A 21,092-nucleotide genomic window follows, 5' to 3' on the forward strand; every position below is an offset into this window, starting at 1 on the left:
TCGTGAAAATCTGTATAATCTGCAGTTTATAAAAATTTAAATATAAAATGTGAATTAATAATATTTAATGATTTCAGTTCATGGTCGCTGAGAACTTGTAATATTTATATTTCTTACCGTAATTTTCGAGACTTTTTATATAAGAAGGTTATCTATCTGCTATAATTAAAAAAATTTTTTTTTTCTGGAAAGATTGTATATTTCTACATAAGACAATATTCTCTTTCAAAAATTATACAGAAATCATTTTGGATTTAATATGAATTTTAACTTCTTAATATTTAATATTTTAAGTTTGACATATGTGTCTTTCTTTTATGCAATTACATAATTACTGAGTATGATCAAATGCTTTTCTCACTATACTCATACATGTTCTTTATATTAAGCTTATGCTTGCAAATCTCTTGGCTCATAATAAATACCATGACTTTCTTTTTTCTTATCTTTATGGAGACTCTCTTAGCTATCATCAAATTATATATTCGTTTATAAATTCATAGAGCTCATCCGTCATTCTATTCTCTTTCTCCTTGATCGATGATTTTAATGCCCGCACGTTTGTTAATTATGTACTATTCGGTCCGGGCATTCTGATCTACAATTAATATATCGAAAGGACCTTTATCATAGGGCTATTTTTCATGGTTGTCACGATTGCTTAAAAATTAGATGTTAGTGGATATTACAATGTTCTTGCGAGATAACTTTTTTTTAACTTATGACTAGAGTCCGTAATTAGTGATTTCGACAACCGATGTCTTCGAGATGGCGCATTGAAAATCTTACAACATAAGCAATTTCTCATTAACTAAATTGACTTTTTTTATTAAAAATATAAAAAAAATCTCTATAACATTGAACATTTTTAGCATTATGTATGATAAAAGTTATATATATATATATATATATATATATATATATATATATATCTTTACATTATATATATATAACAGAGTAAATTTCTATTAATAATTATAATATTTTAATTGTAGGTATAGAGAATGTGAATATCTATAATTTATAATTCTCTAATATATTTCTCTAATTTATTTAACTAATGATACTAATTTAAATTATATTTACAGATTTATTTTATCGATATTTATATCGCGTTATTTTTGTTAATCAATTACTATATCTACTCCAATTTTTTATCGCTTTTTAATTTTGATCTTAATTACCAGTCATTATTATTGTAACACGAAATGCAATTTAATCAATTTGACACATTACACAGTACTGTGCAATAAAGAATTACGCATTGCTATACTTGCATCAACTTGCGCGAGCGACAACAGTGTCGATCGACATTCAAACAGAACTTAACGGATATATAGGTTGCTTGTGTCTGAGTATCCCAAACCCAGATAATTATATGAACGTTTCGAAACTTGTCCTGTGTAATTTTGAAGCCTGACGGATGTATCTTCTGGATACTCTCGAAACACATCACCTGACGCGCGTACGTAACAGGCAAACAAACTTCACTCAAAATTGATAACAATTAAAAATTTCATTATAAAACATAAAGAAAAATTCGCAGAAGCTAATAAATATGTATATTATTCTTCTCATATCTTTGTATGTATTTACAATTTTTTTTAAATTTAAAACCTCGCATTATTTGTAATGTATAAGAGTCTACAAGCTTTAATTTTTGGTTTATGTAAAATATTTATATGCAATTGGCAATATATAAAACATAGAACAGGTATTTACATATCAAATAAAAACAAAAAGAGAGAAAAGAAAGAGATTAAATTATACAATATATTTATTTTAATTAACTTTACGAGTGTGTAACGTCATGTATTATATTGAAATTGTATACTTTTAACAATATTTATTCTGTTTTTTAACATTAGTGCAAATAAAAAAATATGTAAAGATATGTCATATTCTTACGTATATTAAGAGAAGTGAAGGTCGTTAATTTTCATATATAAATAAGACGTGCAGATGTATCCCGTTATAGTAATATACGCGACTCACACGACGATTTCAAAAGAGAGTTACAACAAGACTTGTCTCGATAATTGACACGCGCTGCAGGGATCCGGATTAAAAGTGTTTTCCTCGACCAAGAAGGTGAGCAGTTTCGATGTCCGGGATATAATTTGCTGCCAATTATTGCCGTACGTATTGACTTCCTGCCGCGACCTTCAAACCTTCTCATAATTGACCGAATCAAAGTCAACGGGTCTCTTTTTTGTGCCGAACGCGAGAAGAAAGGTGGCAAAGAAATCTCCACTTGTTTGTACTTCATAAACTGTCCCCCTATATGGAAAACGTCGAATAAGCGCCTTTTCTCTTGACGTTAAAAAAAGTACAAGAGAGTGATATCATTATAATACACTTGAGTTATTGAATGCATGATGATAAATTATGCAAAATTATGACGACGAAGAAAGATCCAATTATATCGGTATTAATTAAGTTCTTTAGTATAAACGTCTCTTTCCGCGAGCAATAAACTAAACTAAACTAAAGTGTGATAAAAAATTGAATAATTAAAGTGATTATTTAAATTATTGAAATATAATTCTAATATATGTATTATTCGAATAATGTAATTATAATTAATATTTATGCGCGCAATCGACGCAAATTAAAATCTGTCTAGAAATATGTATTCTATGCGTTTTGCGCAAATGGAAAGGTACGAAAAGCGATCCGTCTTGCGGGTGTCGCGCGTGCGGAATATATCTAAAGTTTCCAAAAATCATTTCCTCCATTGCGTAATCGCATGTAAAGTCCAAGCAAGCATTCGGCTTTCATCGTTTTGATGTATCGGCAATTTGTCGCGTTATATTAAAATAATCTGATCGATCGATCGAAATAATATTTTCACGCAGGTCTCATGGGCAAGAGTGTGATCCAGGAGATAGAGCGGACGAGAAAAATCGAACGCGACGGTGACGAGCGAAATCTCGAGCCTCGATCAACACGAGGTTGCTCGATAATGCCCCGCGGGCCCGCAATCGATCGGGGCGGACCCGTCGCGCGATACTATATTGGCGACCTACCTATTTCTTCTTTACGAAAGTGCTCTACTTCTCTCTCTCTCTCTCTCTCTCTTTCTGTCTCTCTTTCCCTTTCTTTCCTTCTCTGATCGTCGGCACGGGCCCCGATGATGTTAGATGATATGACGCAACAATGCGTAACCCGTCTGTCGCGATACATTCGGCAAAGACACGTATGGAATGTCTGGAAAGTTTTGCGACAACGATGACGATGAGGAGGAGGTGGTGTTACTTACGTTTCCTCGACTATGTGGGTGCTTTTGATAGAGATCACTTATCGCATGTGAGAGGATACCAAGTATCTCCATGGACAGACACACATGTCCGTGAGTATTTCTGAACATTCGATCGAAAAAGGTCATAATATATGTCATGTGTTTTTATAAGTAATTCTGTCTGCGTATACAAGTTATTCGAAAACTTATCAAGAACTCTTTTCAACCTTAAATGACAGAATCCAATATATATGTTAATCCTTTTTAAAGAATACTTTTGCAAGATAAATCATTTATCATATATTTATTATTAAAATCTATTTATACGTACATAGAGTATTTAAGAAACATCACAATTATAATTTTAGGAACAAATTTGGATATTATTAATATGTAAAATTAAATAAATATTACAATTTCTTAAATATTTTTTAATAAATATTAATTTCTTAAAATATCTTTTTACGTAAAAACATCTCTATTAGTGTATTTCAGAATTATTTTAGAGAACCATTGGATTCTAAAAATAAATATATAACAGTTTATCACATATTCAGATTATTTGTATAAAGATCAACTCCTGTCATGAGTGCTTTGGAAATTCTTGCACTCTATTATATCTTTAGCCGAGTCCAATCGTACAAACTTCTCTTAGGTAATCATGATAAAAGCCTATACTATATAATTTTCTAATTTAGTCTCTATTAATGCCTCATAAGAAATCGTCGAACCATTCAAGGACTGTATACGAGAAGTGACGTTTGGCATGGTCAGTTAATATACAGCTAAATGTGTATTGCGCAATGACATGATACAAACGCCAATAGACGGAAAAAACGGATGAATTAGATTACGACATAATACTAATGAATTATTAATTATTATATCAATATTCGTACACTGATAATTGGTCTCATTATTGTAATTTTTCAAGTTCTTCCTTGAGTCACATTTAAAATAAAAAAGATAAATAAAAAACCAATCAAAAATGTAAAAATTACAAAGGCATAACACTTATCTTTTTATTATTTTTTACTATTTGAGAACAAGATTTTATTACTCTAATAATATAATAATAATATTTAAATTTTTAAAGAGAAGGAGAAGAATCTAAATATTAAAAAATATTTATTAACATTGTTCATTATATTGTTTATTGTGTAAAATTGAAATCTATGCATTTTAGTATGTTTTATAGAATTGATATATTTTTTAAAAATATTGCACTTTATCAGTTTTTTATTCAAGAGATGTCTTATTTCTTGAAATAAAAAAAGCTGGCACCACACATACTTACTGTAGTTATTGCTATATTAAAGTCAAATTACTCTCACTGTTTCCGCTGAAAAAATTGTTCGATAGATTGCTCGATAGATTGCTCCAAGTGTTTGTGATATATATGGATCGGGAGCGAGGGTGCGCCGTCGTAAGTGCTGGCCAAGTTCAAGTGCGGTCGACCGTCGACGAACTTTCAAAGTCTGGCACGGGGATCGTCGGTGGGGGTCCATACGGTGGTGGTTCAGGCCATCGGGTATATAAAGCGGCTGTGATCAACACTGCACATCATCAGTCTCGCTTTGGTCGATCCAAACCAACCAAATCCAAATCTACGAACAATGGCGTTCAAGGTAGGTAAAGGATCACGAGGATCTCACGAGTCTGTCAGTTTTGTATTTGAAGTCTTGGACTCGGACTTCGCGTAAAGTGTTTCAAAGAAATTCACCATTGAAATTGGTTTTCAAAAAAAGTAAAACTCATGAGTGAAAAATTCGATCAATTAAATCTCGCGCAAATCTATATTTCGAAGTTTTTTTCTAAACCGGAATCGGTATCTAATGATTTAAAAAATTAATTAGGTTTCTTTCGCTATTTTGTAGAGCTATATTTATGTGTTTCGAGAATACAACGCATTTGTCATTTAATATGAAAAATATACGGATAAAACAATTTTTCAGCAGCTCAATTAAAAGGAATGCGAATTACGTAAAAAAAAAAAAAACTGAAAAAATAATCTTACCTCATAATCTTTTGCAGTTTATCGCTTTTGCCGCTCTTGTGGCCGCTGCCAATGCCGGTATCCTCGCTCCCGCTGCCCAAGTCGCTTACGCCGCAGCCCCGGTTGCCGTAGCTCCCGTCGCCAAGGCCGTAGTGGCTAAGACCATCGAAGCGGACTATGACCCGCATCCCCAGTACAGCTACGCGTACGACGTGCACGACACTCTGACCGGTGACGCCAAGAGCCAGCACGAGACCCGTGACGGCGACCTCGTCCAGGGCAGCTACTCTCTTCTGGAGGCCGACGGCACCAGGCGCACCGTCGACTACACCGCTGACCCAGTCAACGGTTTCAACGCCGTAGTCCGCAAGGAACCTGCCACAGTCGCCGTCAAAGCTGTCGCCCCGGTTGCCGCCGCACCCCTCGCCTACGCCGCCCCTGTAGCTAAAATCGCCGCCCCCGTGGCACACGCTCCCCTCGCCTATGCCGCCCCCGTCGCCAAAATTGCTGCCCCTCTGGCTCATGCCGCTCCCCTCGCCTATGCCGCCCCAGTTGCCAAACTGGCAGCCCCTCTCGCTTACTCCGCTCCTTCTCTCGCTTACTCCGCTCCTTCTCTCGCTTACTCCGCTCCTTCTCTCGCTTACTCCGCTCCAGTAGCCAAATTGGCCGCCCCCATCTCTTACGCTGCCCCCGTAGCTAAGATTGCTGCCCCCGCTATCGCGCACGCTGCCCCCCTCGCCTACGCCGCGCACTCCACACCCCTCGCGTACGCCGCGCACTCCGCACCCATCGCGTACGCCGCGCACTCCGCACCCCTCGCGTACGCCGCACAGTCCGCACCCCTCGCGTACGCCGCACACGCCGCACCCCTCGCGTACGCCGCACACGCCGCACCCCTCGCAGCTCCCTACGCTAAGATTGCCGCACCAGCTGCCATCTCTTATGCCGCCCCCGCGTCCTACATCCACTAATCGCGTTGATCGCGCCAGCTCACGTTGTCGACTTAGGCCGAACTTATTTATTTTTATACCATGTATGTCTTTTTTCTGTGTGACTGATTAAAAGGAATTATATATATGTATTGGAGGACTATACTCACTTACGCTAGATCTCATCAACCCGCTCTCCTAATACTATAATATGCTATAATATGTATATATTACATGTGTATATAATACACATATAATATATGTGGAAGAACATATGTGCCGAATACTTGACATTTTTATATAGAATATGTGATGTTCACTCACGGATATAATATATATGTATACCAGATTGTGTGTGTAATACTGGCATTGCGAATTTTTGTAAAGAATTAACAGAATATGGAAAGAAACATAATCTATGGATTCATTCTTAACATAAGGCGGCAAATTGTACTTTTTGTAATAACAAATATATTATTATAATCAGCAATTAAAAAAAAAAGAAAAATCAAAATAAAGAGAAAAAATAAACAATAGAAAGAAAAATATTATATTATTTGCATTAAAAAAAACTGATTTTCAATATCTAAAAAAGTGACATTAAATTTCAATAAAGTTTGTGCGAGATTTAAAATTATAATGAATATGTAAAAATAAATAATATTGTTTAATTGAAAATAAAGTAAATACATTTTTTTAAAGATACAGTAACAAGATTATATAATTGATGAGAAATGTTGAGCACCTTTTAATCTGATATTCATATGATTTTGACATTTTCGAAAGACTTAATTAATTTTACTTTATTAATTAAATTTTTATTGCATTTATCTGATTATTATAAATAAATCTCTCCAATAATGCTGATTTTAAAAAATTTATGTCATTTATCTCAATACATTATAAATTATCACATATAGTGATTAAATATAATATTTTAGAAATTATAAAATTAAAAAACCGGATAGCTTTGTGTTTTTTACATGAAACGTTCTGTATTTGATTCATTTGATTCGAGAAAATGGTAGCATATCAATCAAAGAAATTTAACTTATTGTTAAACATCTTTCGTTTCTATAAACGTATTTCAGATTTCTGAGAAAAGAAAGACGAACACATAAAAGGAATGATTATAGTAAAAAAAACTAGATATCGAGCGATTACCACACATGATGTGTTAATCATCATAGTGCGTCATAGGTATATGCGACATTCTAGTTCGCGATTGCAACTATTGTTCTGTGTCGTCATGCTAATATAAATTCACGTCGCGCGATGTTGAAACTGCTCACTATTTGTGCCGAATCTATTTCATTGTTTCTACACGTGTGTCATATTCGCACAATTTTCGCAAGTTACTACCTGAAAATCGGGATCATACGTCGCGTTTTTTGCGTTTAAACGCAATTTATTAACATTTCATCTAATCATCATCTGTTCTAATTTTCAATGACATAACGTTATTTAATCTGAATGCAAAATTACATCTTTGTCAATTATTTTCCAAGTATTCTTAAGTATTTTACTTTATTGTATTGTTTACCAGATTTTCGTAAAACAATTTTTACGATTTCTAAGTGTTGTATAATATGCCAAGTAAATTTCTTGGTCCTGGACGGTCCCGCACGTACGTCCTTCATGTATGGGGTAAACTTTCGTGCGTAATACTGCGGCGTTTTCGCGTAATGTTATTTCTGGCGTTTGCCAGAATTGACCCACTTTCTCCGCTTTTCGCTCGTCCTTTCTCGAACACCTCCCCGCGGCCGCGCAAGGATCGCGACCAAGCTCCACTTTTGTTCGCCAGTCTCGATTGACCGATTGCACCATTGCATCGTTTAAGAATCACGGGCACGACAATGAAATAACATCGATGTGTTTCTGCAGACCGATAATGACTTGCGCGCAGTGCGTGGAATCGAGTTAATTCGACTCATTCTGATGTAATTGGAGCAAACATTCTGCCGAATAATTTTTCACTCGCTCTATTAATTCTCATAATTAGTATTTTGGATACTTATCATAAATATCCGGAAACATGATTTTATTCGATCTAATTAATATTAAAAATTCTTTTCTTTTCATATATATAATATACTTATATATAATAATTAAAATATTCATTATTAAAGTAATATAATACAATATATATATATATATATATATATATATATATTACAAAATATAAAATACTTATTTTATGTATATTACAAAAATATTTATTTTGTTTCATTAATTTTGTGTTTTATTTCTTTTTTCTTGTCATTGAGAGATATATTATTTTTTCTCTTAATTAAATTTTTAAAAAATCGATTATTGATTCTTAAAATTATATGCTAATTAAAGTCCTGTTAGATAAAATCTTAAAGTTGAGGCTTACAATTAGATAATATCTATTATGTGTTGCTGAATCACGATTCCCTAATCGCGCCGGAACAGCATCTCGCAAGACTCGCGCGCAAGACACGGCACGTGAGAAAAAAACGTATAGAGGAAGAAGAATTACATGTGCGTGCCACCGAATTCGAGCTCGCTCGTTTGCACGCGGCCCATTTGCCATGGGAGAAAGGCGTCCAAATTCCAGGCCTCGATTTAAATTGCGTTTCGTTGCATAACAGGGCGGATTGCTCGCGCTTTTCGGGAAGCACGAGCACGTGTTGTACTCGACCGGCGCGGCGATTCCGTAAAAATGATCGATACGGCGAAACAATATCCATCCTTGACAATAACGGCCTTGGTCCCAAGGTTATCTCATTCTTCACACTTTCCATTACATTATTACTATATCACGATGCCCTGCTAGTATTTATTAATAATATCGGAACCGTTTTATCTGTTAGACACTGCAGGGCCCATTAATTTTTCAAGGCTGAAATTTGGAGAACCGAGCTCTCTCGTTTCTATCCGTATTTGTATGCTTTTTTATTTTCTAATCTCCGATTTATTATAGTGGATGTTCATAATTCTAAATAAATGAATTCTAAATAAATTATATTATAAAGAAAGAGAGAGAGAAAAAGAAAACAATATATATTATACACATAATGTTCTAATTTACAAAAGAGATTTATTAATTATTTTCTTTGCTATTGTAATCAGAGATACATAAATAAATTAAACTGTAACCAAAGGTAAATGTTACTGTCAAAACCGGCAATTAGAAATGCAAATTCGAGGGCGCGATCGTGTCATATATATCGCGTATAAACTTTCCTTCATGACGATATATTATGGTTTTCAATTAATATTTATTAAGCCGATCTTGCTCTCACCTCATATCTCATATGATCTTCACGACTCCTCGTTAGCACAGTAGTTTTTTATCCCATATACGAGGATAAGCTCATTATAAGTCGATCCAAATTATTCACACGTGCGGAAAGAGTGCAACATACGCACTACGCGTGGCAATTTTTAAAATAAATATGCGATAATGATAAAATATTATATGAAAATTAAACAACATAATAACGTAATGCGATTTTTTATGAATAAAATATTGTATATATTAACTTTGTAAATGATCACATTGATAAAATTATAGCTAGTAATAATTTATCAACAATGATATATTTCCCTTTGTACTTTTTTTTTATAAGTACATGACATACTTTCTTTAATTCTCTCTGTTCTTTCATTTTTATATCATTTTTGTCCGACAGGGTACATTAACGATTGGCAGACTACCTTGACGGGCATTTGGTTCATTTGCATTTGTTTCGTTTATACACGTTTATACTTTTAACTTTGCGCAGTGCATCGATGAAAAATGATAAAATCAAAGAGAGATTTTTTACATTAAATGTGTTACTTGCGGAGAGCTCGCACCCAAGTCGGCATCTCGACAATGATTTATGGGAAGTAAGAAGATCGACTGACAACGATAACTTTACAATGCATTTGGGGAACATTCGATATGCATTAAATGCGTGCAATATGCACTCGACCCCTTTTTTTTTTACTTTCGTCAGTAGCCTTGATTTGCACAAGCGTGGCTAAATGATAAAAAAATGCATAACCTTAATCGGCGAGTGTATACCGCCGAGGGACGCTTACATATATATACATCTTTCATTCGTCGAAGACATCCGCTTAAAGCAGACAGTACATTGTATCCGCTTCGATTCGACTTGTGACTCATTGCGGATAAATCACTTCAGACGTAAATTTTTAATTAACTGTAATGAGCATTATAATATAAAATTGCATATTTTCAGGTAAAGGCATTATAAGAAAATAATATTTTCTGCATTTAATTATTAATTTAATTAGATGTAAGATGATTGTGAATTTAATAAAACAATTTGTTAGTAATTATTAACATACGTGGTCTTTTATATGTTAAATTTTTAATTAAATTCTTAATTAATACAAAGATAGACTGAGATAGACACTGAATGAACATGCAACATATTCTGCTGATTTAATTCAATTCAAATTAAATGTACTCCGGTCACGATGTTGCTGCAGTTAGCGCAAATGCTACGTGCATCCTTTGCAAATTGAATAACAGCCACTAATAACGACGCAATTTCACGATTTTGCACAATCATACACACAATTACGTCTTACAATAAATTTAGACAACCGAGAAAAAGATAAGATTTGCTAATATGGCTTTTTCTTTTTTTTCACATTAATCTGATTTTCCACTTAAATTATTATTATTAGAAAAAAAACACAAACAAAAATAAAGTATTATAATAATATAATTTAAAAAAATCCGAACATTTTACCAGCCAGTTTTCTGCAAAAATGTCCGACAGGAAAGCGGCCAGAGGTCAAATATTACAATCAAATCGACAAAAAAATTGTGCGTTTAACCTGCGGTAATTTTGCTCGCTCAGATTCCGAACCGGTCTCTCTCTCTCTCTCTCTCTCTCTTTTTCTTTGCCAAAAGTGAACCGGTCTTTCGTGCGCACGTAATACGGGCGCGATTACGAGGTGCCGCATAGTGACATTGGGCGCGGTTCTTTGACGGCCGCGGCTGCAGTCGCGTTTTCTGTTCGGTGAAAGTCGATTCGCGCACGCAAACCACTCTCGTTCTCGTCTCCTTTCTTCGTTTCACCGACAGCGATCTTTTCGTTAGCTGCATTCCGCTTCAACATGTCGCGAGAACAACGTCGCGCTTTTCTCGCAGGTATAATCCGAATTATGTATATGTGTCGCTCTTTCCTACAAGAGAGAGTTTGTCTTCGCACGCGAATAATAGCTTACATAATCTCTCGCGATAAACATTCGAATTTAATTAATTTAGCATCAGCTGAATCTTGTTTTAAATTATTAATCTTTTTTTTTTGTCTACGTATGTGAATGTAAATTTTGAAACAGATAAAAATAAATATGTAAAGAAGAGTGCAAAGTAAAATACTCTACTACTACTTAAAAAGAGTTTTTTCGTATAAAAAATATTCTGATGCAATTTATAATTGACAACTTATTGTCCTCTTCTCTCATGAGCGACTAACAATGAATTTTCTACTTATTTATTATACTAATTATCATTTAATAATTAGTATAAAAAATAATTATTATATAATACATATAAAATTAATTATTATATATAATAAATTCTCTGTTCCATAATTTTTCTGTTTTTATTGTAAATAAAGTATAGATTAATTAATTGTGGATTAAATAATAAGAAAATATTGGATACAATGTATAATTAAATATTACAATTAATTAATTGTATAAAGTACATTTTTTACTTATCATATCAAAGTTTTATTAGAAAAACTATTATAGTAGTACATGCCATTCACTGATCAGACGTTTGAACGCACAATGATTGCAACTACTTGCGCGTCTGACTCGCGTTGAGCTTTACTACTTCCTTTGTGAAGAAATATGGATTATTCGAAAGATATACATTTTTTCAAGTTACTTAAAGAATTCTATTTATCGGTATGTTTGTGTTTCAACATAAAACATACAATACAAAAGATGTCTTTTACAATACCAAAAGAATTTGTATTTTATTTCAAAATCTGTAAATATTTCCCGAAATTTAATTTTACTTTCGATCCAACTCACTTTAAACATTTTCGTTCAATAATTAATATAATTTTAATGATATATCATGATTGCGTATAAGAATATTCCAAAAAAAATTTGACACGCGATGGCATACAATAGTGCATTATAAAAAAAAAGTCAGAGATTTTATGTTACAAGCTACTCATCAAGAGACATACAATAAAGACGTCCAATAAAGACGTCAATAAGTGTCATCAATTATGATGACTATTAATGGTTAACGATTATAACAATCAGCTTTTTTTCATACTGCTAGAAATTAAATGCGTTGCGCGTAATCGAAGGTCGTGTTACGTGTGTCTACGTTTCTTGCGTAAACACGACAGAAATCCAGGACCCGGCGCGCGTAACAACGGACCCGGGGCCTGGGGCCCGTTACTTACGTAACTATACGCGCGATGGATCGAACCTGCGAACGTCGACGTGACAACCAGCTCGCGATCGATTGATCCGCGACACCGGTGACATTGATCGACGCACGTCCAGAGCTCGTCAGCTTTTACTTGTTGCGCGCACCCACGCGATTGACACGAGCAATGACGTAATCGAACGGAGTATAACTTTTTTTATCACCATCATTTCGCGCACTCTCGACAATAAAAATAAACATAATCAATTTCTAATGTACCGAGGAAAAAAGAAATCAATACATTTTTAAATAACTCATGATAAACATTTTTATTGCAGTTTTATCGTCTATAACTGGGGTAAAAATAACGAGACGCACGCGAATAGAATTTAAGCTAATGCGGCAGCGGGTTTGTAAGCGAGACCAGTGAGGGGTGCAGGGTAGGCTGCATACTGCGAGGTGTACGCGACGCTATAGGGGTAAGTCGGATAAGAGGCTATCGCCCTGGCCGGAAGGCCGATGAATCTGGCGCTCGCTGTAGGCTGTTCCTGACCAGCAATGATCTGTTTAGGTGCGGTGGTCTGTTGTCGGCGGTCCTGCTGCCGTTGTTCCTGCTGCTGGATCTGCAATCTCGAGGACCGCCTTTGTTGCTCCTGCAGCTGCTGCTCCTGCTGTTGACGTTGTTGCTCCTGCAGTCGCTGGAACTGCAACTGACGCTGAGTCTCCTGCTCGCGCGTCGTCGTTCTCGACGATTCAAAACCCGACGATCGAGCCTCGACCACCTCGACGTCGGAGTCGGGTCCGCTGGCGGGAATCGACGGCGCCGGGGCAATCGGCGCCGGGGCGATCGGTGTCAGGGCGGCTGGTCCGAATGCCGGGGCGATTGGTGTCAACGTGGCCGGTCTGACAGGCGCCGCGATAGCGGCGATCACCGGCTCTCTGCTGACGATCGCGTTGAAACCGTTAATCGGATCCGCGATGTACTCGACGATGCGACGCGTACCATCAGCCTCGATCAGGCTGTAACTGCCCCGCACGATATCACCGTTACGGGTCTCGTATTGAGCCTTGGAGTCGCCGGTCACCGCGTCCTGCACGTCATACGCGAAACTGTACTGGGGCGCCGCGTCGAACTCCTCTAGCTTCGCTAAGGGTGCTGCAGCTGGTAGCACGGCGGGTACCACCGCCCCTCGAGCGAGCGCCGTCAGTCCCAGGAATAAGAAGAGCTGTAATTCACCGACGGTCATCAATGACATTTTGATTGCTTCGTCGAACTTATAAAGTTCTCCATTAATAATTTTGAGAACGGAGGGGGTTGTACTGTTAATGTGATATAAGATGTAATGGATGTCTTTCTGCAGAGGATGAACCCACTTAATTATACAATTGAAAAAGCAATGATTTATATAAATTCAAAATTCTCTATTAATTTTATAAACTTCTGGAGTTTGTGAGCTACATTTTATTTATCGAATTATATTAGATTTTTCATATTATTTTTAAGTATTTATAAAACAAAATGTTACTTTGTCTGCAGAAAGTCGTTCTAATGAACTAAGTGTTTTTTCACACATTATACGATATTGTAATATTTCAATGGAATAATTGAACGTATCTGGATAGAATTGATATAAAGATAAGAATTTTAGATAAGTTCTCCAACTTCCCTTACCGTGCCAGCCATGTTTGTTCGCGGGAGGATCGTCAGAAGACTGATACTCTGGGATAAGATCGTTCGTACTTTTATACGCTGTCGTTCGTGTCATCCGCGACGACGATGATGCTCCTTGTAGCCGATGTCACTCGTGCCCCACCTAATCATTCTCTGTCTCCGTTTCTTTCTTTTTTTCTATGTCTTCTTCTCGGGGACCGTGCGGTGACCTCCGTGACAATCATTGCGATGTATAAGGAGTCCGCTATGTTGTACCAATGTTTGATCTGCTATTGTATGTACGAAACTTATATGTTTCTTCACATTGTCGTCACCCATGCATACACGCGACTTGGATGCCAATAGCCCGAAGTCGCGAGGTCGTTCGACGAAATCGCGTGTCCCAGCACATCGAATGCTTTCGTCCTGCTTCATCCTAACTGACAATGAGATGTACGAAATTCACGAAGACATATCTATAAGAGAAATAATAAAGAAATATTATAACTCGAAATGAAAGTACATGAAATGTCAAGTGTGACATTTCGACGGAGAAATATCACTGCAATTTAAAAATACAACAAAGGATTCCTATAATATTAAATTAATATGTAAATAAGTTTCTTTTCTATATATAATGCATAAAAATATTAATAATTAATATATTTAAAAAAATATTAACATTTGTATATATAATGTAAATATTAATATTTTAAAAACATATAGTATATATTTAAAAAAATATTAATATTTACATTAAAATATTTATTAATTTAAAATATTCATTAAAATTGGTAGCCACTCTGCATTTAAAGAAGAATGCGTTGCTTAATGTTAATCTGAACCCAAGGGGACAATTGATAACCGAAATACTCATGTAATCGTACGCTACGCACGCATGCACGCGTGTCGTGTGCCAATACATGTCGAATACGAGCGGTCAATCAAGGTCGTCCAACGAAAGCACGAAGACGCGTATTCTGCACAATCGATCGAATTCTATTATACATTCATAGCGGGAATGACGATGAGTCTGCCAACATCAATTAAATGCGTACTATTGCGTTAATGATCAGACGTAATCGTTAACCGTTATTGCTCTGCTATTTTCCACAGCAATACATGTATACGTATGTAGCTTATGTTAAAAACCTTATAAACATTTTAATTTAAAATTTATGGATGTGAAGATTTTTCAAGTTCCTATATATAAGTTCCAAATTTTTTAACTTCGGTGTTATTTGGAAAATGCAACGTTGGACAAAAAATTTCATCAATCTTATATTTGCTTGTATTATATTATATTTGTATTATATTTGATTTATATTATATTTGGCTTATTGTTAGTATATTTGCTATATTGAAATATTTAACTTTGAAAGCAATATACATATATATGTATATATTCTATTCAATTAATCGATTTAAAATAATGTTAGTGAAAAAGTTATATGTAACATATTAGAAATTGTTTGTATTTTTTTCACATAAGAATCTATTTTTTCATATTTTAATATCATCTATCGACGATATGTATGATACAAAATTATTCAAGTTGAGAAAAGCATAATGTGTTATCAATTCTCAATAAGGATGTAGGAATTTTTGAAAAATATAACATCTTTAAAAAGATGCTATATTTTTAAAATTTTTGTGAAGTATAAAAAAGGACAAAGTATTATAATGTATCATATATAAACTTTTTATTAAATTTTTTCAAATTTTATATATAATTTTAATAATATTAAATTAATATACCTACATATAATTACTAAACCTTTTATATTTATGCAAATTATTTTGTGGCCCGAAATTTAATTCACACTTATGTGTCGTTACATAATTTATCATATTCGCGTAATAATTTATGAATTTATAACACTTATTCACACTGAACGAAAAAAATGTTTGTTATTAAAAAAAGGCAAATTTTACGCGCAAATAGTGTGAGAAAATAAAAATGTAAGATGAGATTCAGTTATTCAGAGAACAAAACTAATTCACGCTCGTATACAGTTTGTAAAATATCTTTAATAAAAATCAGTTAACAATTTTTAAAACATTAACAATTTTTTTATTTTTTTACATAATGTGACTAGTGTTCGTATGACATTATAATATTGTAGAGATGTCCATCAAGGGTGATAAACGAGTGGCTGAGGTACAACATTAACGGGTTTCACCACCGCTACAGGTTCTCGACGAACTATGGCGTTGAATCCGTTCACCGGGTCGGCGGTATACTCGACGATTCGTCTTGTACCATCGGCTTCCAGGAGGGAGTAGCTGCCACTGACAACGTCACCGTTCCTGCTTTCATGCTGGCTTTTTGCATCACCAGTTAGCGTATCTTGGACGTCGTAGGCATAAGAGTACTGAGGATAAGGATCGAAACTTGCGTTGTCGATTTCAAGCTTGGCGATTGGAAGAGCTGCAGCTGGGGCAGCTGGAACGACTGGAAGAGCTGGTGCTGGGACAGCTGCGCTTCTACATACCGCTAGCACCGCACTTAGGATAATTACTGACTATAATACAGTAATACATAATATGTTAATATTTAACAAAGTGTAATATAAATTTACACTAAATTATCTTTGGAGATAGTGATAGATCTCTATTCCTTTCTTTGATATCTGCCATCATTTTTTATATTATAAAATATTTTATAATTGAAGAAAAGAATTTATCATTATTTCCAAAAATAATTTAGAATAAATTTTTATATTATTTTATTATAAATTTTTTCTTAATTATCACACTTGTATATTTTATTGTTGATTGCATGCATTATGTCAAAGTGAAATCAACAGATTACATAATTTTTATTTTACAGTTATAACGCGTTTCTTAAAAGTTGCTTGGAAAATATTCTAAAAACTTTTAAATCGATCAAGTATAAATTTATATCATTGTAATTTAGCATACCTTGCAAGTCATTTTTTCGTTCGTCCTGATTTTATAGATCAATAAACGTGTCGCGAACAAGACTGACTTTTAGTTGGGCGATGACAAACGTATTTATAGGATCATCGGGGTGGTCGTCGGCATCTCTCGTTGTATCGCAAACAGCCTACAAAGTAGTTTAGTACGTGATATGATGACAGAAAGTCTTTCGCTCTCGATTTTACGATTCTCCGATTATGCGCATCGACGACGAAGAAAGTTGCAAACGCTGAAATATATACATATATTTATTGGTTTATTTCTCACGTGATCGTTTAATCATGATTCTCGCATTTACAAGATCGTGAAATTATCACGTAATCATTGCTACGGAATCTGATAGCATAAACGCTCTATTAGCAGATAAATAAATCTTATTCGTCCCGTAAAATTGCCTTTCGAAACTTATAATGATATAGAAATACGGGCATACCTTAAAAATCGTACGTAAGAAACCAGTTTTATAACATTGTAAATTTTAATGCGATATGATTACAAGTTGATGCGGCGAGATCAACTTCAGCGAGGCTTTCAAGAATTAATTTCAAAAATAAAAAAAAGACACGTATGATTTAGCAGCATTGAATGTTCTTTTAAGATTACGAAAATATCTGTAATATAAGGCGTAAAGAGACGAATAATTCTGCTATGAAGTGCCGGTGCTTTCACCTTTGCGTAATTCCAGCGGTTTTGATACCAGTCATAAATATAATGCTTCCGTCGTAGGAATGTGACGAACTGAGAATATCAAATGTGTGAGAATGATTCATTCTTTTTTTGAAACGGTATGTCGCGTATTTCGTTTTTAAACTTGCATGTCACAGAATAATTTCGAATTGCACGAAAAAAAATGTCTAGTTCTATTAACGGTAAGTAAAAATGATCACGATAATATTATATCATATACTTTTACACAAAAGTGATACAATTATTATCATCGTTTTTACTTGTCATTGATAGAATTGAAAATCTCTCCTTCATGCAACTCGTAATTATTCTGTGATATGTAGCTCGACAAAATTTATGCTAAAGTTCGAATATAAAAGATCCATTCTTTCTTTTTTATTAATTTATCGCTCCCTGTACGAATCATATACAAAGATTTAAAAAGAAAAATAGATATTTACAAAATTTATAAAAAATTCATTATTTCAAGATTTCTGTAAATTCTGGAATTTCTCTTCCTCTTTCAAATTCTTTCCCTGCATCATAAAAATATATCGATTCTTGATGACAGATAAATGCGGATTCATTAAGATCGTGAATCATCTCTGTCTCTTCTTCCTTCATAAACAGAGATGAGTCATTCGGTATGTATAATTAACGGGAGACGAGCGCCGATCGTGACCGTGAAACAAGTCCGCAAACTCGCTTGCTTACGTAACGCTATAACGTTGCGTAGTGCTTCTTCTCTCATCCTTCCTGTTGCATCTTGCGGAAAAGAATATAGGCACAGATTTACATAATAACCGACGACGTGATGTACATAATACATAATAGCTGAATAAAAAGATACATCAAACATATAATACAGAGCGTCATTTCTATAAATCATTTATTTAATGTGAAGCAATTAATGTATTGTTTACTGATACAAACAAACGGGTCACATATTCGCGCATTCACATAGAAATATCAGATGTACAGATTTACGTAGCACAAACATCAGTCAATTTAATAATAAATTTTGCAAATTTACAAATGACGATGTGTCCACCATAGTGTAAATATATATGATGTATATAAGCAATCAATCTTATATATTACAAATACTTTTTATCAGTAAGCTTATCATTATTTAATATATACACTATTTATCTATATTGCAAGAAAATAAAATCACCTTAACTAATACAAAAATCTCTGTCACTTTGTTTATCTCGAAATACTGTTGATTCAATGTTTAATTCAAAATTTGTATAACGTACGTACACAATTTGTCTAATTGCTCGAATTGTAAAGAATCACAATCAGTATAATGGTGCAAATATATAATTATCAAACATGTATGTTAATATTGGCATCTATTGTCAGCTGCCAAATCTATATATAATACTATAATATGTCATAAAAAATGATTCAATTTCCTTCATAAAAATTGTATAAATGTAGAATATCTGTTATAAGTTTCATAAATGTAAAACACAGGAAAATCAATCCTATTAGCTATTTGTTCATGTATATCTGTCTGAATGTATGTGCACATTATACACATACGCATAATGTCACTCTTTGCAAAATCACAATAACATTTAAAGTTATTAAAATATTAAGTAATTAAAAAATGCGATAAATTATCAATAAGATTAATATCTCTATCATTCGAATTATCATGATTCAATATAATAAAAAATTCTTTACAAGAATATTTTATAAACAACGGCTGCGTTCCAACATTCACTGCCAATATTGAAAATATAGTTTATAACCAGTATAATATAGATTTCCAGTACTGGAGTACTAGTGAATATTTAAACATAGCTAGCTAGATTTACCATCATACATACACTTTTCCTCATGCATTCCTCATAGAATTCTACATACAGCTATTTAAAATTTAATTTCTAGTAACAAATAAAAGAAAACGAATTATATTTTCTATAGTCATCTATGGCCATGTAATCTTCTGACGTTTTTTCATTAATAATTCCTGAAAGATTTCAGTACCATTGTTATTTATATATTTAAAAAATTATTATCTACCAAAATCTTATTGAATAAATTATGATTTTTCAAAGTAAAATTAAAATTGAAATTAAAATCATATTTAGAATCATACATTTAGAATTATTGTAAGAGTTACAGAAAATCATATACCTCGTTTTGTTCATCATATCTACGTTTGCTAATTCCATTGCAGATAGTCTCTACTTTTGATGTAGAACATAATCGAATTTTCTTATGCATTGATTTTGAATCATTAACAGGATGCTTTAATTTGTCCGTTTGAGATAATTGACATGTCCTTTTATTTCCATTGTTTAAGTCTGCACTTAAACTATGCATGTCATTATTACTGAAAAAAATACAAATTAAAAATTAACATAGTACTTAGTAATTAAATATATACTTTGTTAACAGATATTTTGTTCTTTAAAAAGAATCTACCTTATTGCTGTAGCAGATTTTTCCGGTACCACATTTACCTCTGCATCCAATTTCTTAGCATTTCCACATTGTCGCTGAGGTAAAGGCATAGCAACTCGTTTATATATCTCTAATAATTCGCTTTTATATAGTTTCTCAAAATTAAGGATCTCAATGCAACTCTATGAAAAAAGAAGATGTAATTAAGATACACCTAAAATTCAAATAATCAATAATAACAATAGTTCTTTTCTATAAAAATAGTTATCGCAATGTAAATAATGAAGGAGAATTAATTGGGAATACGCCTAATGCAAATTTGATCACAATCCTTTTTTTATTATTAAAATATTTTTTATTCTTAAAAAAAATTATTTATTTTATTTCTATAATTAATATATAAAGTGTATTTATAACCTTCCTGGTTTAACCTATATTCATTATTTACCAAAAATATTTATTGAATAACTTGTGTGAGAAGTACTACTACATCTATTCTTACTAACTTTAATAAAAGCAGATCAATGGATATCAAATGAAAAATAGACAAGTATTATAAAGACGGTCGAGAAAAGAGTTTGTAAACACATTTAACCTACGCGATTACTTACGTTCTTCAAGATCTCGCGGAGTTGATGCTCTGACAACGACTCCGGATGCGTGAGCTCGTACGTCCCCAATTTCGACATGCTCGCGAACGCTTCCTCGTCGTGCCAGAAGAAGAAGAAGTCGCGAACATCTCACACAAGACGTGCCATTCAGTGTCGGCCGTCCTTATCGGGCCGTCCCCTTATCGCCGCCGATCGAATGTATGCGTCAGTTCATTGTCAGTGTCAGTGCGTCGCAAGAAATTTATTGAC

General features: G+C 33.9%; 4 protein-coding genes across 4 annotated transcripts; 1 reads left to right on the top strand and 3 right to left on the bottom strand.

Moving 5' to 3' along the window:
* Nucleotides 1–4,736: 4,736 nt before the first annotated feature.
* Nucleotides 4,737–6,632, top strand: LOC140665546 (uncharacterized). The gene is made up of 2 exons (XM_072891787.1): nucleotides 4,737–4,869; nucleotides 5,276–6,632. The coding sequence occupies exons 1-2, from the start codon at nucleotides 4,858–4,860 to the stop codon at nucleotides 6,206–6,208; spliced, it is 945 nt and encodes a 314-aa protein (XP_072747888.1). The 5' UTR covers nucleotides 4,737–4,857; the 3' UTR covers nucleotides 6,209–6,632.
* A 5,916-nt stretch (nucleotides 6,633–12,548) lies between these two features.
* LOC140665547 (cuticular protein 3) lies at nucleotides 12,549–14,276 on the bottom strand. Its single transcript, XM_072891788.1, has 2 exons — nucleotides 14,224–14,276; nucleotides 12,549–13,777 (listed from the first exon to the last, which is right to left on the bottom strand). Exons 1-2 carry the CDS (start codon nucleotides 14,233–14,235, stop codon nucleotides 12,941–12,943), a joined length of 849 nt encoding a protein of 282 aa, XP_072747889.1. The 5' UTR covers nucleotides 14,236–14,276; the 3' UTR covers nucleotides 12,549–12,940.
* Nucleotides 14,277–16,307: 2,031 nt separating this feature from the next.
* Nucleotides 16,308–17,476, bottom strand: LOC140665556 (cuticular protein 4). Its single transcript, XM_072891798.1, has 2 exons — nucleotides 17,128–17,476; nucleotides 16,308–16,727 (listed from the first exon to the last, which is right to left on the bottom strand). Exons 1-2 carry the CDS (start codon nucleotides 17,137–17,139, stop codon nucleotides 16,338–16,340), a joined length of 402 nt encoding a protein of 133 aa, XP_072747899.1. The 5' UTR covers nucleotides 17,140–17,476; the 3' UTR covers nucleotides 16,308–16,337.
* Nucleotides 17,477–18,682: 1,206 nt separating this feature from the next.
* On the bottom strand, nucleotides 18,683–21,053 carry LOC140665553 (uncharacterized). Its single transcript, XM_072891794.1, has 4 exons — nucleotides 20,844–21,053; nucleotides 20,254–20,414; nucleotides 19,963–20,161; nucleotides 18,683–19,795 (listed from the first exon to the last, which is right to left on the bottom strand). Exons 1-4 carry the CDS (start codon nucleotides 20,919–20,921, stop codon nucleotides 19,754–19,756), a joined length of 480 nt encoding a protein of 159 aa, XP_072747895.1. The 5' UTR covers nucleotides 20,922–21,053; the 3' UTR covers nucleotides 18,683–19,753.
* Nucleotides 21,054–21,092: the final 39 nt, after the last annotated feature.

The sequence above is a fragment of the Anoplolepis gracilipes genome, chromosome 5 (assembly GCF_047496725.1).
Source record: "Anoplolepis gracilipes chromosome 5, ASM4749672v1, whole genome shotgun sequence".
Lineage (NCBI taxonomy): Eukaryota > Metazoa > Arthropoda > Insecta > Hymenoptera > Formicidae > Anoplolepis > Anoplolepis gracilipes.

What these genes read in the sequence shown, in the direction of transcription:
- LOC140665553 (XM_072891794.1), bottom strand. Translation starts at nt 20,921, where the DNA reads ATGTCGAAATTGGGGACGTACGAGCTCACGCATCCGGAGTCGTTGTCA. An exon ending in TCCGCGAGATCTTGAAGAAC is followed by an intron (nt 20,415 to 20,843) that starts GTAAGTAATCGC and finishes CTTTTTTCATAG; the next exon opens with AGTTGCATTGAGATCCTTAA. An exon ending in GATATGATGAACAAAACGAG is followed by an intron (nt 19,796 to 19,962) that starts GTATATGATTTT and finishes GAAATCTTTCAG; the next exon opens with GAATTATTAATGAAAAAACG.